Below are 11,441 nucleotides of genomic sequence, written 5' to 3'. Positions count from 1 at the left end.
GGATTGGGGGCAGAAGGAGAAGGGGACAACAGAGGATGAGATGGCTGGATGGCATTACCGACTCAATGGACGTGAGTTTGGGTGAACTCCGGGAGATGGTGATGGACAGGGAGGCCTGGCATGCTGCGATTCATGGGGTCGCAAAGAGTCGGATACAACTGAGCAACTGAACTGAGAGGCAAAGAACCCTTGTTAATCACTTAAGATTTTAATACAATTTTAAGGTAAATATCTAGTAGGTAAAAACACAGGTGATAGAAAATTTGACAGTTTTGTACTTGTATTTGGAAGGGCTTCCTTGGTGGCTCAGTGGTAAACTATCTACCTGCCCTATCTGAAAGATCCCCTGGAAAAGGAAATGGCAACCCACTCTAGGATTCTTGTCTGGGAAATCCCATGGACACAGGAGCCTGGCAGCCTACGGACCATGGGGTTGCAAAGAATCAGACACTACTCAGCAACTAACCAACAGCAACAGTTTGTATATAGAGAATTACCTAAACATTATGTTTTTCAGAAATATATATAATAAAGTACAGAAATGTGATTTCTTTAAATACCTAAGTTGTGATAAATTAACACACTGAATATGTTTAAAGCTTTATGCCACTGAAAGAACAGGTATGGTGATTATTGTACCCTAAATAGACTGAAAGAAATACTAGCAGTATCTAACAAAGAATCTATCTTATGCTGTGTTCTTATCACATGAAAAAGTAGAGAGCAGTAAAAATCTTTTGGAGGTGATAGATATGTTTACATTGTTTATGGTGGTGATGCTTTCATGGTGTTTACTTATTTTCATCTCATCAATTTTTATACATTAAATATGTACAGTCTTTTGTATGTATTCAATGCAAAGTACAGCCTTTAGTATGCATCAATTTTTATTTATATTCAATAAAGTGGCTTAAATAAATTAGGAGTCTAAATGAGATTATTTGTAAAATGTAATGAAATACACATAATTTATGTGTAATAAACACTTTACAGTTTTCATTGTTCAACTGTAAGCAAAGTTTCTCATTTTAAAACTTGATTTATTCATCTCTTAAATATGTTGTTTCTTATCAAATCAGTGCTAGGTTATACTAATGGCCTCTAAACCTAGCTCTCTGCCTTTAGTTACCTACACTCTGTTATAAACTTTCCTGCCAAATGTGTCTTTACATGTATGATATCTTTTCATATTATGCCATTCTCAAAACCTTCTTTGGCATCCCACTATCCATTACTTTCTTATTAAATAAACCTTTTGCCTTGTGCTAAATGATTTTTTATGAAGGAGGAAGAGGGGATGGAAGATGAGGGAAAGACGGAAGAGAGAGAGGACAGAGACATTTAGCATAGTCTTTATTCCATCTGCCCTGGAAATGACTATAGGTCAGTGGTGGAAGATAGCAATGTATATAAATAATATAAAATATTTAAAATTTGAGGTAAAAAAGAAGAATGTTAGACTATTGAGGAGTAAGAAATTCACTTAGATGTAGACATATTGGGGAAAAAATTGTCAAAGAGGATAGAAAGTCTTTGACAAAGAGTTCTGAGGAAAACAATGGGTATAGAAAGGGAAATGTCTTAGAACATAAAGCAGCCCTGTGTCACCCTCTGCAAATTACAGAGTTTAGTTCAGGCAGAGCAAACTCTGTGCTGTGCACTGTGATGAAGTGTCAGGAGTCAGATGATGTGACACCTTAGTCACATCTTGTGAGTCACATCAGTGGCACTCTGTGTCACCTCAGTGACATTTCATAAGCTTGCGGCAGCTGTAAAGGATCTGCATTATTAACCATACCTCTGCAGGTGTGAATTAGAGTGGCTAGCCACTGAAGAAGGGATATTAGAAAATAAGCTGTAAAATGTTTTAGGGTAAAGATGATGAAATTCTGCACTAACTATGTTAATACGTGAAAGGACAAGTGAGAATCAAATGAATAGATATCATTTATTGTGTGCTTACTATGCTGTGATGGCTAATTTTATATGTAAATTTGGATAAGTTTTGGTGTCTCTTTGGTCTAATACTACTCCTGTTGTGAATGTAATTAAAAGGTATGCTTAGCATTTATAATCAGTTCACCTTAACTAAAGAATAATATGAGTTGTCCTTTCTAATCAGTTGAAAACCTTAACAGCAAAAACAGGCTTCCTGAAGGAGGACTTCTGCCTCTGTTCTGCAGCTCAAGATTGTGATACTAAATCTTATCAGAGTTTCCAGCTGACCAGACTGCTGCCATAATTGCATGAGTCAAGTTTCCTATCTCTCTCTCTCTCTGAATACACATACACATACATATGATACATACACATATATACACATATACATGGTTAATACTGTTTTCTGGAAATCAACTTGTGCATATGACCTATCTCATTTAAACTGAGAATAGCTATGATTTTCTTTCATTTTTAAAACAAGCAAGCTTAACGCTTTCAACCTTCCATAAGTCACAAAATAAAAAACAGAATCTGAGGTTGAACTGAGTTTTTTTTTCTAATTCTAGATAGCGTGTTTTAGTCAGTGAAATGTTTTTTCCTTATGTTCAAATTTCATTTGATTTTCAAAATCTTTCAATTCTTATGGTAGAATTATAGGTAAGTATAATTAATTTTTATATATGAATTTGTGTGTGTGTGTGTCAGTCACTCAATCGTGTCTGACTCTGACTCCATGGACTATAGCCCACCAGGCTCCTCTGTCCAAGGGATTCTCCAGGCAAGAGCACTGGAGTGGGTTGCCATTTCCTTCTCCATTATATGAATTTAGAAGAATTCATATAATTACAGGAACTATATGAATTTTCAAAATGTTTTACAATGAGTGATTTTAACTTTCATATGATGAAGCTATTTTGAAAAGAAAAAGGCTAAATCATCTTAAACCAGAATTTTTTTCAAATGAATGACTAATATACCTTTTCCTGTTTCAGGATCTATTATTTCCTTCTATAATACATTTGCTACAAGTAAAGTAATGTACTCACTGCCTTTTATAAATAATACATGTTGTATTGTGTCAGATTCTTTCCTCATGTAGTTAGATCCATCGAAGTTGTTTTCCCCTACACTTAGTGCTACTAAAAAATTCTACATCGTTTAAATTCTAATTAAGACTTTCTTTATCTACGAATTATGCCTAACCTCTTTCCTTTCTTCTTTATAGCCAGGAGTTTATTTTACAGCAAATAAAATTTGAAACTGAGAATTAAAGATGAAAAATGAATTGTCCTTAGTTTATAAACACTATAAGACTCATTTAAATTAATTGCAATGGCTCATCTTTGAGAAATCATATTGAAGAGTTTGCTAATGGCTTCAAATATTGACAAAGCCTGTCATTCACATGAAATGGACCAATAGCTATTTGTAGAGATAACTCTTTAATGATAATGCATTGAATTTATGTTTACTTGCACAAAACATAACCTCAATAAGAGTGGAATTCACTGCAAACTTTCCCAAATGACTTTGAAAAATGCCATTACACAGAACTTAACCTCATTTCTTCACAAATTTAGTGACATAAAAAGTCCTAAAGAAGTTAAAATTCAAGTAACAAAGTTTTTTTTTTATCTTTTAAAAACAATTAAATCTAACACCTCTAAAATCCTATATGCTTGATTGATACTTATTAAACATGATAGCATTATTAGTAAAGCATTGCTATTGTCAGCACTTTACAGATAAGGAGACTAAGGCATATGGAGATTAAGTAACAGTCTCAAAGATAGATGTATGAGGATTCAATCACCTGCAAAATAACTCCCTTGAGAAGATCTATGCTTTTTATAAACTTTTAGCACTTTTATGATTGTTTCAAATATGTTAAAGAATAATGAATCAATAGCAAATATGAATCATTAGAGAAAATGCATGCAACTAATACTACTTCATTGAGAGTATGAAACTTATTTTGTCATAAACTTTGGCACAGAATTTTTCTCCTCTCAGACTTGCAGAACAAGAGTCATTTATAGATTTGTCCCAAGGACTCTCTAGTGCCACAAACATGAGGTTAACTTGGGTTTCTGTGTTCTGACATTTTGTGTGTTTAGAATCTGCTTCTGCCCTATGAACCAGCTCTCTTGTCAGCAGCAGAGGAAAGTGAGTAAGACTATAGAACTGCCCACTTCACCACTGCCGATAAACACATTGATTCTTGCCTTCTCTGAATCAGACCTGCACCTTTATATCTAGCATATTCTGTGCATTTTCTGCTGCCAGCTTTTAGGAATATCATAATGGAATGGATCTAGAGACAGTCTTACATAGGAATATAAACACACTGTTTTAAATGTTTCTAAAATAGACCCATGATAAAGACAAACACACTGCTTATAATCTATGGTATTAGAATTGTCAGGTAGTTAGAATAGAAAAAAATAGAGTCCAAGATAGCAGAACAACGCAGGTTGGGGGTGCCTACAAAAGAGGAAGTCGAGGACCTGAGTGAGAACCTCTGGTCCTGGGCATAAACAATCTGGTGAATACTTGAACCACCACCTATTTTTCACAGGATGTAACCCACCAGGCTTCACAGGGAGGAGACAGAAACGATAAAAAGGGAAGCCAAGAGGAATCAGGACCGCTTTAGGGGTTGCCCTGCACTTGCATCTTGGAAAGCCACTGCCCTTTGCCCCTGCCTGCTTCCCACCTGAGCTGTAACCAAGCTGTAACTATAACTAGTTTGTTGTTATTAATATGGTCTTCTGCCTTCTGTTTCATTGTTAAAAAGATCTGGAATGACAGACCACTTGTAGCTCAAACAAGCAGGATTTTGTTAAATATTACTTAGTATCTGAAGATCTTTTGATCAGACATCCATAAGTGACCTCTCCCATTCAGGAGTTGTTTCACTTGGTGTCTAATAAAAATAGTTTGCCCCCAAGTTTTAAAGCATCTTTTATCAAGTTTGCAATAACTGCAAGGTTTTGAAGGCAGGGAGGCCAGCCTCAGGTGGTTGGGTGGAGCCTCTTGGACAAGTATGCCAGTGACTGGGATTCAGGTCCCAACCTCTAAGTTAACATTCCCAAATCTATGTCTTCCTTCTTATGGACATATAGATGGAATGCTTTCTCTAGGTCTGGCACCCTCAAAGCAGGTGCCTGGATTAAGACCTGTTTTAGTGTAACCTCTGCCTTCTTTTGAGGAGGACAGAAACACAGCAGTATTTTTTTCATTTTTAAATTACTACTTATTGTTTTTAAAATAATTTAATCAACCATTTAGAGTGGATATGACAATGAATACACTGTTACATAGGATTTCTTTAAAAAATACAACCATAAAGATGCTTAAGCAGCTTTAAGTCTAACGTCTGGCAAATTTGTACGTATTTCTCTCATTGTTATTGACAAACTTTTGTTTTAAAAAGTCTTAAAAACTTAATTATGTATTAAGATAGACCTAATAGGCACATATAAAACATTGTACTTCCCACATGGAAAACGTCTGTAAAAGTTTATATTAAGCCATTAATCAACTCTTATTATTTCCAAAGTCAGTATTACAGAGACCTGCTTTTGAACTTTAGAACTCAATTTCAAATCCAAGTTCATAGTTTTGTAAATTCGAAAACAAACATCAAAATAACCCATCAGAAGTAAGAACATATGATCTATTTTCTACATATTCAAACCAAATTAGTATAAAAATATCACTATCAAACTTGAATGAATATTAAGGAAAATTTAGAGAAAATTCTAGTCTTCAGTTATTTTTTACAAAAGAAAAAGGAAACACTAACATTATACTAGGAAGGATAAAATCAATTCAATATTTGGCTTTTTGACAAGACAAATGTGAAATTTATAAATATCAACCAAAGCTGACCATGAAAAAAGAGAGAACAGAACCTACAAATAATATTAGAAAACACGAAAAAATAAATACAGAAACAAATGTAAAGCTTAAAAAAACAGAGAAGTTAAATGTATTATGATAAAAATTTGAAAATTTAGGTGAAATGGAATTTTATAAATGCATAGATTACCAAAACCTTAATCTTACAGTCATAATAAAATAATTTAAAAAAAATCTCTCCACAAAAAACTATCACACCATAACTAGACACATCTGTAGGTTAGCTAGTGCAAAAAGATTTTAATAAAATAAAAAGTATAGAAATTGGAATAAAGAAGCAATAATGTCATTATTAACAAAAAATATGACAGCCTGGAAAAACTAGGTATTGATGAGGATACGGAACAAAGGGAATTCTCACACTGTTGCTAGTAGGCATATAAACACACAAAAACACTTAGAAATCAGTTTGGCCATGTGTACTACTTTTGACCATGCTCAAGCCATGCACACAAGCAATACCACTTTCTGAGCAGTCTGCCCTTACAGTCTATATCCAGGCCTGCACGAGACATGTACAAGAATATCATGAAGCTCAAATTGCTTTTACATCAATCATTCTCTTTTTGAACTTGTGATAATTTCAAAATTATTTCAAATTATGATGATGAAAAAACCTTTTCTTAAGAGAACACTGTCAAGTATAGATTTCTATCTTAAATTTTGCTCTGAATTTTGCTTTAAGAATAAATAAAACATGATGTAACCGGAATTTTGCAGAACTGGCCTTCATATTCTTGGATCTCTTCTGGGTTTCATGATCAACTAACAGTTTAATCACACATTACTTTATAAATTTTTACTATTTAATTAATTGACAACATAATATTGGTACTGTTTGATATATTCTTAAATTGGAGTATTAGATACAAGATATTAAAGTAAATGGAAAACATCCATATAATAGGACAACTTTTAAAGACATTGCCTTCTATAGGCATTTCCCATAGGGCCCTGGCTGACAGTGTTTGGTGCATATTAATGCCTGTACTTACCAGCTGCTGCCCTTGGACACCCCAGGCCGCGTACTGCAGGACAGAGTCCTCTACTTCTGGAGGATTTAACTCCCAAACTTCCCTTGAAAAAAGGTAAATATTTTTATATGAACAAATTGACACCTACACCTACAGTTCAGTTGGACGGTTGCTCATGGAAACCAGATGATCAAAGAACTTACCTAGTGTGTATATTGTAGATCACATACGAAGCAGTATACGAATAATGAAAAATCTGAAACAAAAAGAAGAGTTATAGTTTGGAGTAAAGAGTCTATTTTAATGAGTATATATATGTTTTTTACTAAATTCTGGAAATGCAAAATTGGTTTTAGAGAGAATTCAAAATGTGATTCTTCATTACCTATAAAATAAAGTTCAAACCTTATTCAAGTTTGAATATCGAAACATTGACACTCCAGTGTTTTGGTATTTGTATTCTACATGGTTTTCCACTCTTATCATCCACTACTTCTCTTCACCTAGTCTATACTTCAGCTATATTAGATAAATTCCTTCTGTATATTCTGAATATCTATTTTTTTTATTTATTTTTTTAGGATATCCTAACTTCACTCAGATGAAAAATTTTCCTCCTTCCATTACAGCCTATCTATCTAGAGAATTTCTCTCTCTCAAAGTTTACTTTTGACTCTTAGGACATTTCACACCTTGTAGCATAAGTTAGATAAGATTTTAAGTGCTTGTTTCCTTTTCCCACTGGAATCAGGTCCGGGTGTGTATTACCTTGGCATCTGCCATATTACCTTATATGGTATCATATTTGCCTGCAACATGCAATCAATATTTGTTGAATAATGATTCTGATGGGGAAAAATCTCTTGCAAATGGAAGTGCTTGTGGAGACAAAATGGGATAATACCCCAAGCACTTCATAGAAATATCTGAAAATTATATGTTAAATAATTGGTTGCAAGTATGTATCTTCAAGAGACATCTTATATCATCTTATAAAGAGTCCTGTTTCTTTCTAAAGGACATCCTCCAAAGGATCACAGCTTCCGTGTTGAGGTGACATTAAAGACCATAGTGGATGATGCAAAGATATCCGTAAATGTTGGTTCTTACTAATTAAAGATGATGAAATAATGGAATACAGAGAAAATGAGGAAAATTGTAAAAGATAGGTTAGGGAGAGAGATGATAAGTTGTGACATTTTAATGAAATTATATTTTTCTAAGCTATATGGATCCTGTGAAGAAACTGTTTTCCACTTAACTATATTGTTATATTATTATTTACATGATTCTTAGAGCTTATATTGATACTTTAATTTTTCAGCATGTACTTATAAAAACTTCTCTTATCCTATAGTCGATGTACATTGCACAAATATAATACTGTCAATGAAAACTCCTCAGAAGTCAAATTATTATTTCTTCTCACTGCAATAATAACTTCAATTAAACATGATTGGCCACATATTTGGTAAATAAATACTAGTGTTCATTCTGTGCATTGAAATTACAATCCTCCCACAATTTGTTATATTACTGTGTTTCATAATGAAGTGTTTCCTCCATTTCTTTTGGAATAACTATTAAACCTGAGATCACCTTTACTATAGAGTCATAGAAGTGAAAAATATTTTTCCTGGTGTCTATTTTGGCATTCATATTGTGTTCTATAAAATTCCATATTTGACTACAAATTTTAAATCTTGAATTTACTACTATAGCTGATAAAGAGGTGAGAACTGTGACCACTTCTACATATTGTTTTCCCATCTCAGAAAGTTATGTTGCCAAAGTAAACTGCCAAGTCATTAAGTGGTCTTCAAACCAGACAAATGTTTCAATGATGTTATGGGTAGAAACAAACTATTCATTCCATCTGTTAATTTACCTAATGCACTCTCCTATGAATTCTAGGTTCATATAGCTCTTGAAAAAGAGTTCCTGTTCACTACTGTTTTAGTCAAAGCAAGCCAAAATAATCACTGACACAAAACTGGATGAATATAATCATTGAATGTTGGTCTCTTTCTATCATATTTATATGACGTAGAGCTATAGAGGTTACGGGCTCTTCTCAGTGTATGAATTCTAAGAACTTAGATGTCTTTCCAATGATGGGATTTAGAGAGAAAAATATATAAATTCACTTTCTGCTTTGTAGTTCTTAGCTTGATACAGCATTTGTTTCTCTCAGCTGGTATGTTGAAATGGAAGATCATAATAAAGAATTTAACCCTCACAGATGCAGAGAACTAACTAGCATTTGCCAGAGGAAGGAGGATCAGAGAATGAGGAAAACAGGTGAGAGGGATTAAAAGGTACAAACAACAAGTTATAAAATAAATAAGTCAAGAAAAATATAAAAAAATAAATAAATAAGTCACAAGTATAGTTAATAATATTGTATATGCATAAACTATAAAAATATTGAATCACTATGTTGTACACCTGAAAGTGAAAGTCACTCAGTTGTGTCTGACTCTTTACAACCGCATGGATTCTCCAGGTCAAAATACTGGAGTGGGTAGCCGTTTCCCTCTCCAGGAGATCTTCCCAACCCAGGGATTGAACCCAGGTCTCCCACACAGCAGGCGGATTCTTCATCAGCTGAGCCACAAGGAAAGCCCTGTACACCTGAAGCTAATATAATATTGCAAGTGAACTATACTTTAATTTTTAAAAAAAGTTAACCCTACCCAACCTGCAAACACATAGCAAACATATCATAGAGATTGAGCCTCAACTATAGGTTCCCTAAAAAGCCAATAGTTTGCAGTTTACAGGTAATTAGATCCTAACCCTTTTCTCCTGGCTTAGAACTCTTTCCACTAAATCCACTATCTGTGATGTGTATGTGTGTGTGTGTGTGTGTGTGTGTGTGTGTGTGTGTGTGTGCATGTACTCACAGAAGATCTCAAATACTTCTTGTTTTGTAATTTTCCCATAACTAAATTACATTATGTGTCCACCATAAAATATAAATAGTTCAAGGTAGGAGATGAACAGGTTAGAGACAGACATTTCTTTATGTTTGTTTGCATAGTGTTGCAGAGATTTTAAAAGGGGGAATTTTCAAAAAGAAATGAACTTGGTTTTATTGAACATCTATATTAAGGCACATTGGAATAAATTCAGTCTGTGCTAATCTGCATCTCTCTCCTTGAATGGCATTTCTATTCCTTTTTTAAAATTTTATTTATTTTAATTGGAGGCTAATTACTTTACAATATTGGAATCAGCCATGGGTGTACATATGTTCCCCATCCTGAATCCCCCTCCTACCTCCGTCCCCATCCCATCCCTCAGGGTTGTCCCAGTGCACTGGCCCTGAGTGCCCTGTCTCATGCACTGAACTTGGACTGGTGAACTATTTCACATATGGTAATACACATATTTCCATGCTACTCTCCCAAATCATCCCACCCTCGGCTTCTCCCACAGAGTTCAAAAGTATGTTCTTGACATGTGTGTCTCTTTTGCTGTCTCACATATAGGATCATCGTTACCATCTTTCTAAAAGCCATATATATGTGTTATTATACTGTATTGGTGTTTTTCTTTCTGACTTACTTCACTCTGTATAATAGGCTCCAGTTTCATCCACCTTATTAGAACTGATTCAAATTCATTCTTTTTAATAGCTGAGTAATATTCCATTGTATATATACCACAGTTTTCTTATCCATTCATCTGCCAATGGACATGTAGGTTACTTCCATGGCCTAGCTATTGTAAACAGTGCTGCGATGAACACTGGGGTACACGTGTCTCTTTCAGTTCTGGTTTCCTTGGAGTGTATGCCCAGCAGTGGGATTGCGGGGTCATATGGCAGTTGTATTTCCAGTTTTTTCTATTCTTTTTTAACATTCTTCACTTCCTTTTATCATATATATCTCTTCTACATTGGCTATGTAGGTCTTGTTTTATGATGAGAAGATGAAAGTGGAATCCCTAAGGTTAGAAACAGTCTTTTTACTGTAATTATTGGCTGCTGTAAAATAAGGGCCAAATTGAACATCTGATAAGATCCATGGGGACAAAGAAATTTCATGGTCAAAAATTACATATTCAGCTCATCTCTGCAAATGATGCTCCACTGTTTGTTACAGAGTATGAATAGTTATGGCAAAGGTAGTAGGTATGGGGCAAAACCGAGACATACTATGTAAAAATTTGATCAAATATATACTCCTGGAAGCTGGACTTGACATGATATTCAGTCTCCTGATACCAAAAGGTATTGGGAGGTACAGAAAATATCATAGGATCCCACAAACCAATCCGATTCCAATCATCTCTAGGAACTTATACAAGATTACTAAATGTTAATCATCATGAATGGTATAATTGATTATCATTATTGCTGTTATGATCTATAAGTCACCATGAACATTGAATTAGAAAATACTGAATGATTTCTCCTAGGAGAAATACAGGATTAGATTTCTATGAGCCTCTGGTTACATTTTGATCAAATAATCAATACATTTTTAATGTGTTTCTTTTTAACTTAAAAAAGTGGCATCTAACACTGAATATTGTTCATTCATTAACATTGAGCTCATGGCCAACGGTATTATAACTCATGTTTGAATGAAGCTT

The 11,441-nt window shown here is 34.1% G+C and overlaps 1 protein-coding gene across 2 annotated transcripts in view; it reads right to left on the bottom strand.

Annotated features, from left to right (window-relative positions):
* DPP10 (dipeptidyl-peptidase 10 (non-functional)) overlaps positions 1 to 11,441 on the bottom strand; it is an 814,904-nt gene that overhangs the window by 165,386 nt on the left and 638,077 nt on the right. For both annotated transcript variants that reach the window (XM_010860773.1, XM_010860774.1), the window contains exons 6-7: positions 7,043 to 7,095; positions 6,861 to 6,942 (exon numbers count right to left, since the gene is read on the bottom strand). In XM_010860773.1, the coding sequence (XP_010859075.1) occupies positions 6,861 to 6,942; positions 7,043 to 7,095 (135 nt within the window). The remainder of the gene's footprint in view (positions 1 to 6,860; positions 6,943 to 7,042; positions 7,096 to 11,441) is intronic.

Source organism: Bison bison, unplaced genomic scaffold (genome assembly GCF_000754665.1).
Source record: "Bison bison bison isolate TAMUID 2011002044 unplaced genomic scaffold, Bison_UMD1.0 scf7180017864471, whole genome shotgun sequence".
NCBI classification, from domain to species: Eukaryota; Metazoa; Chordata; class Mammalia; order Artiodactyla; family Bovidae; genus Bison; species Bison bison.
Note: the sequence above shows the minus strand (reverse complement) of the source record. Positions and strands in the feature narration are given on the sequence as shown.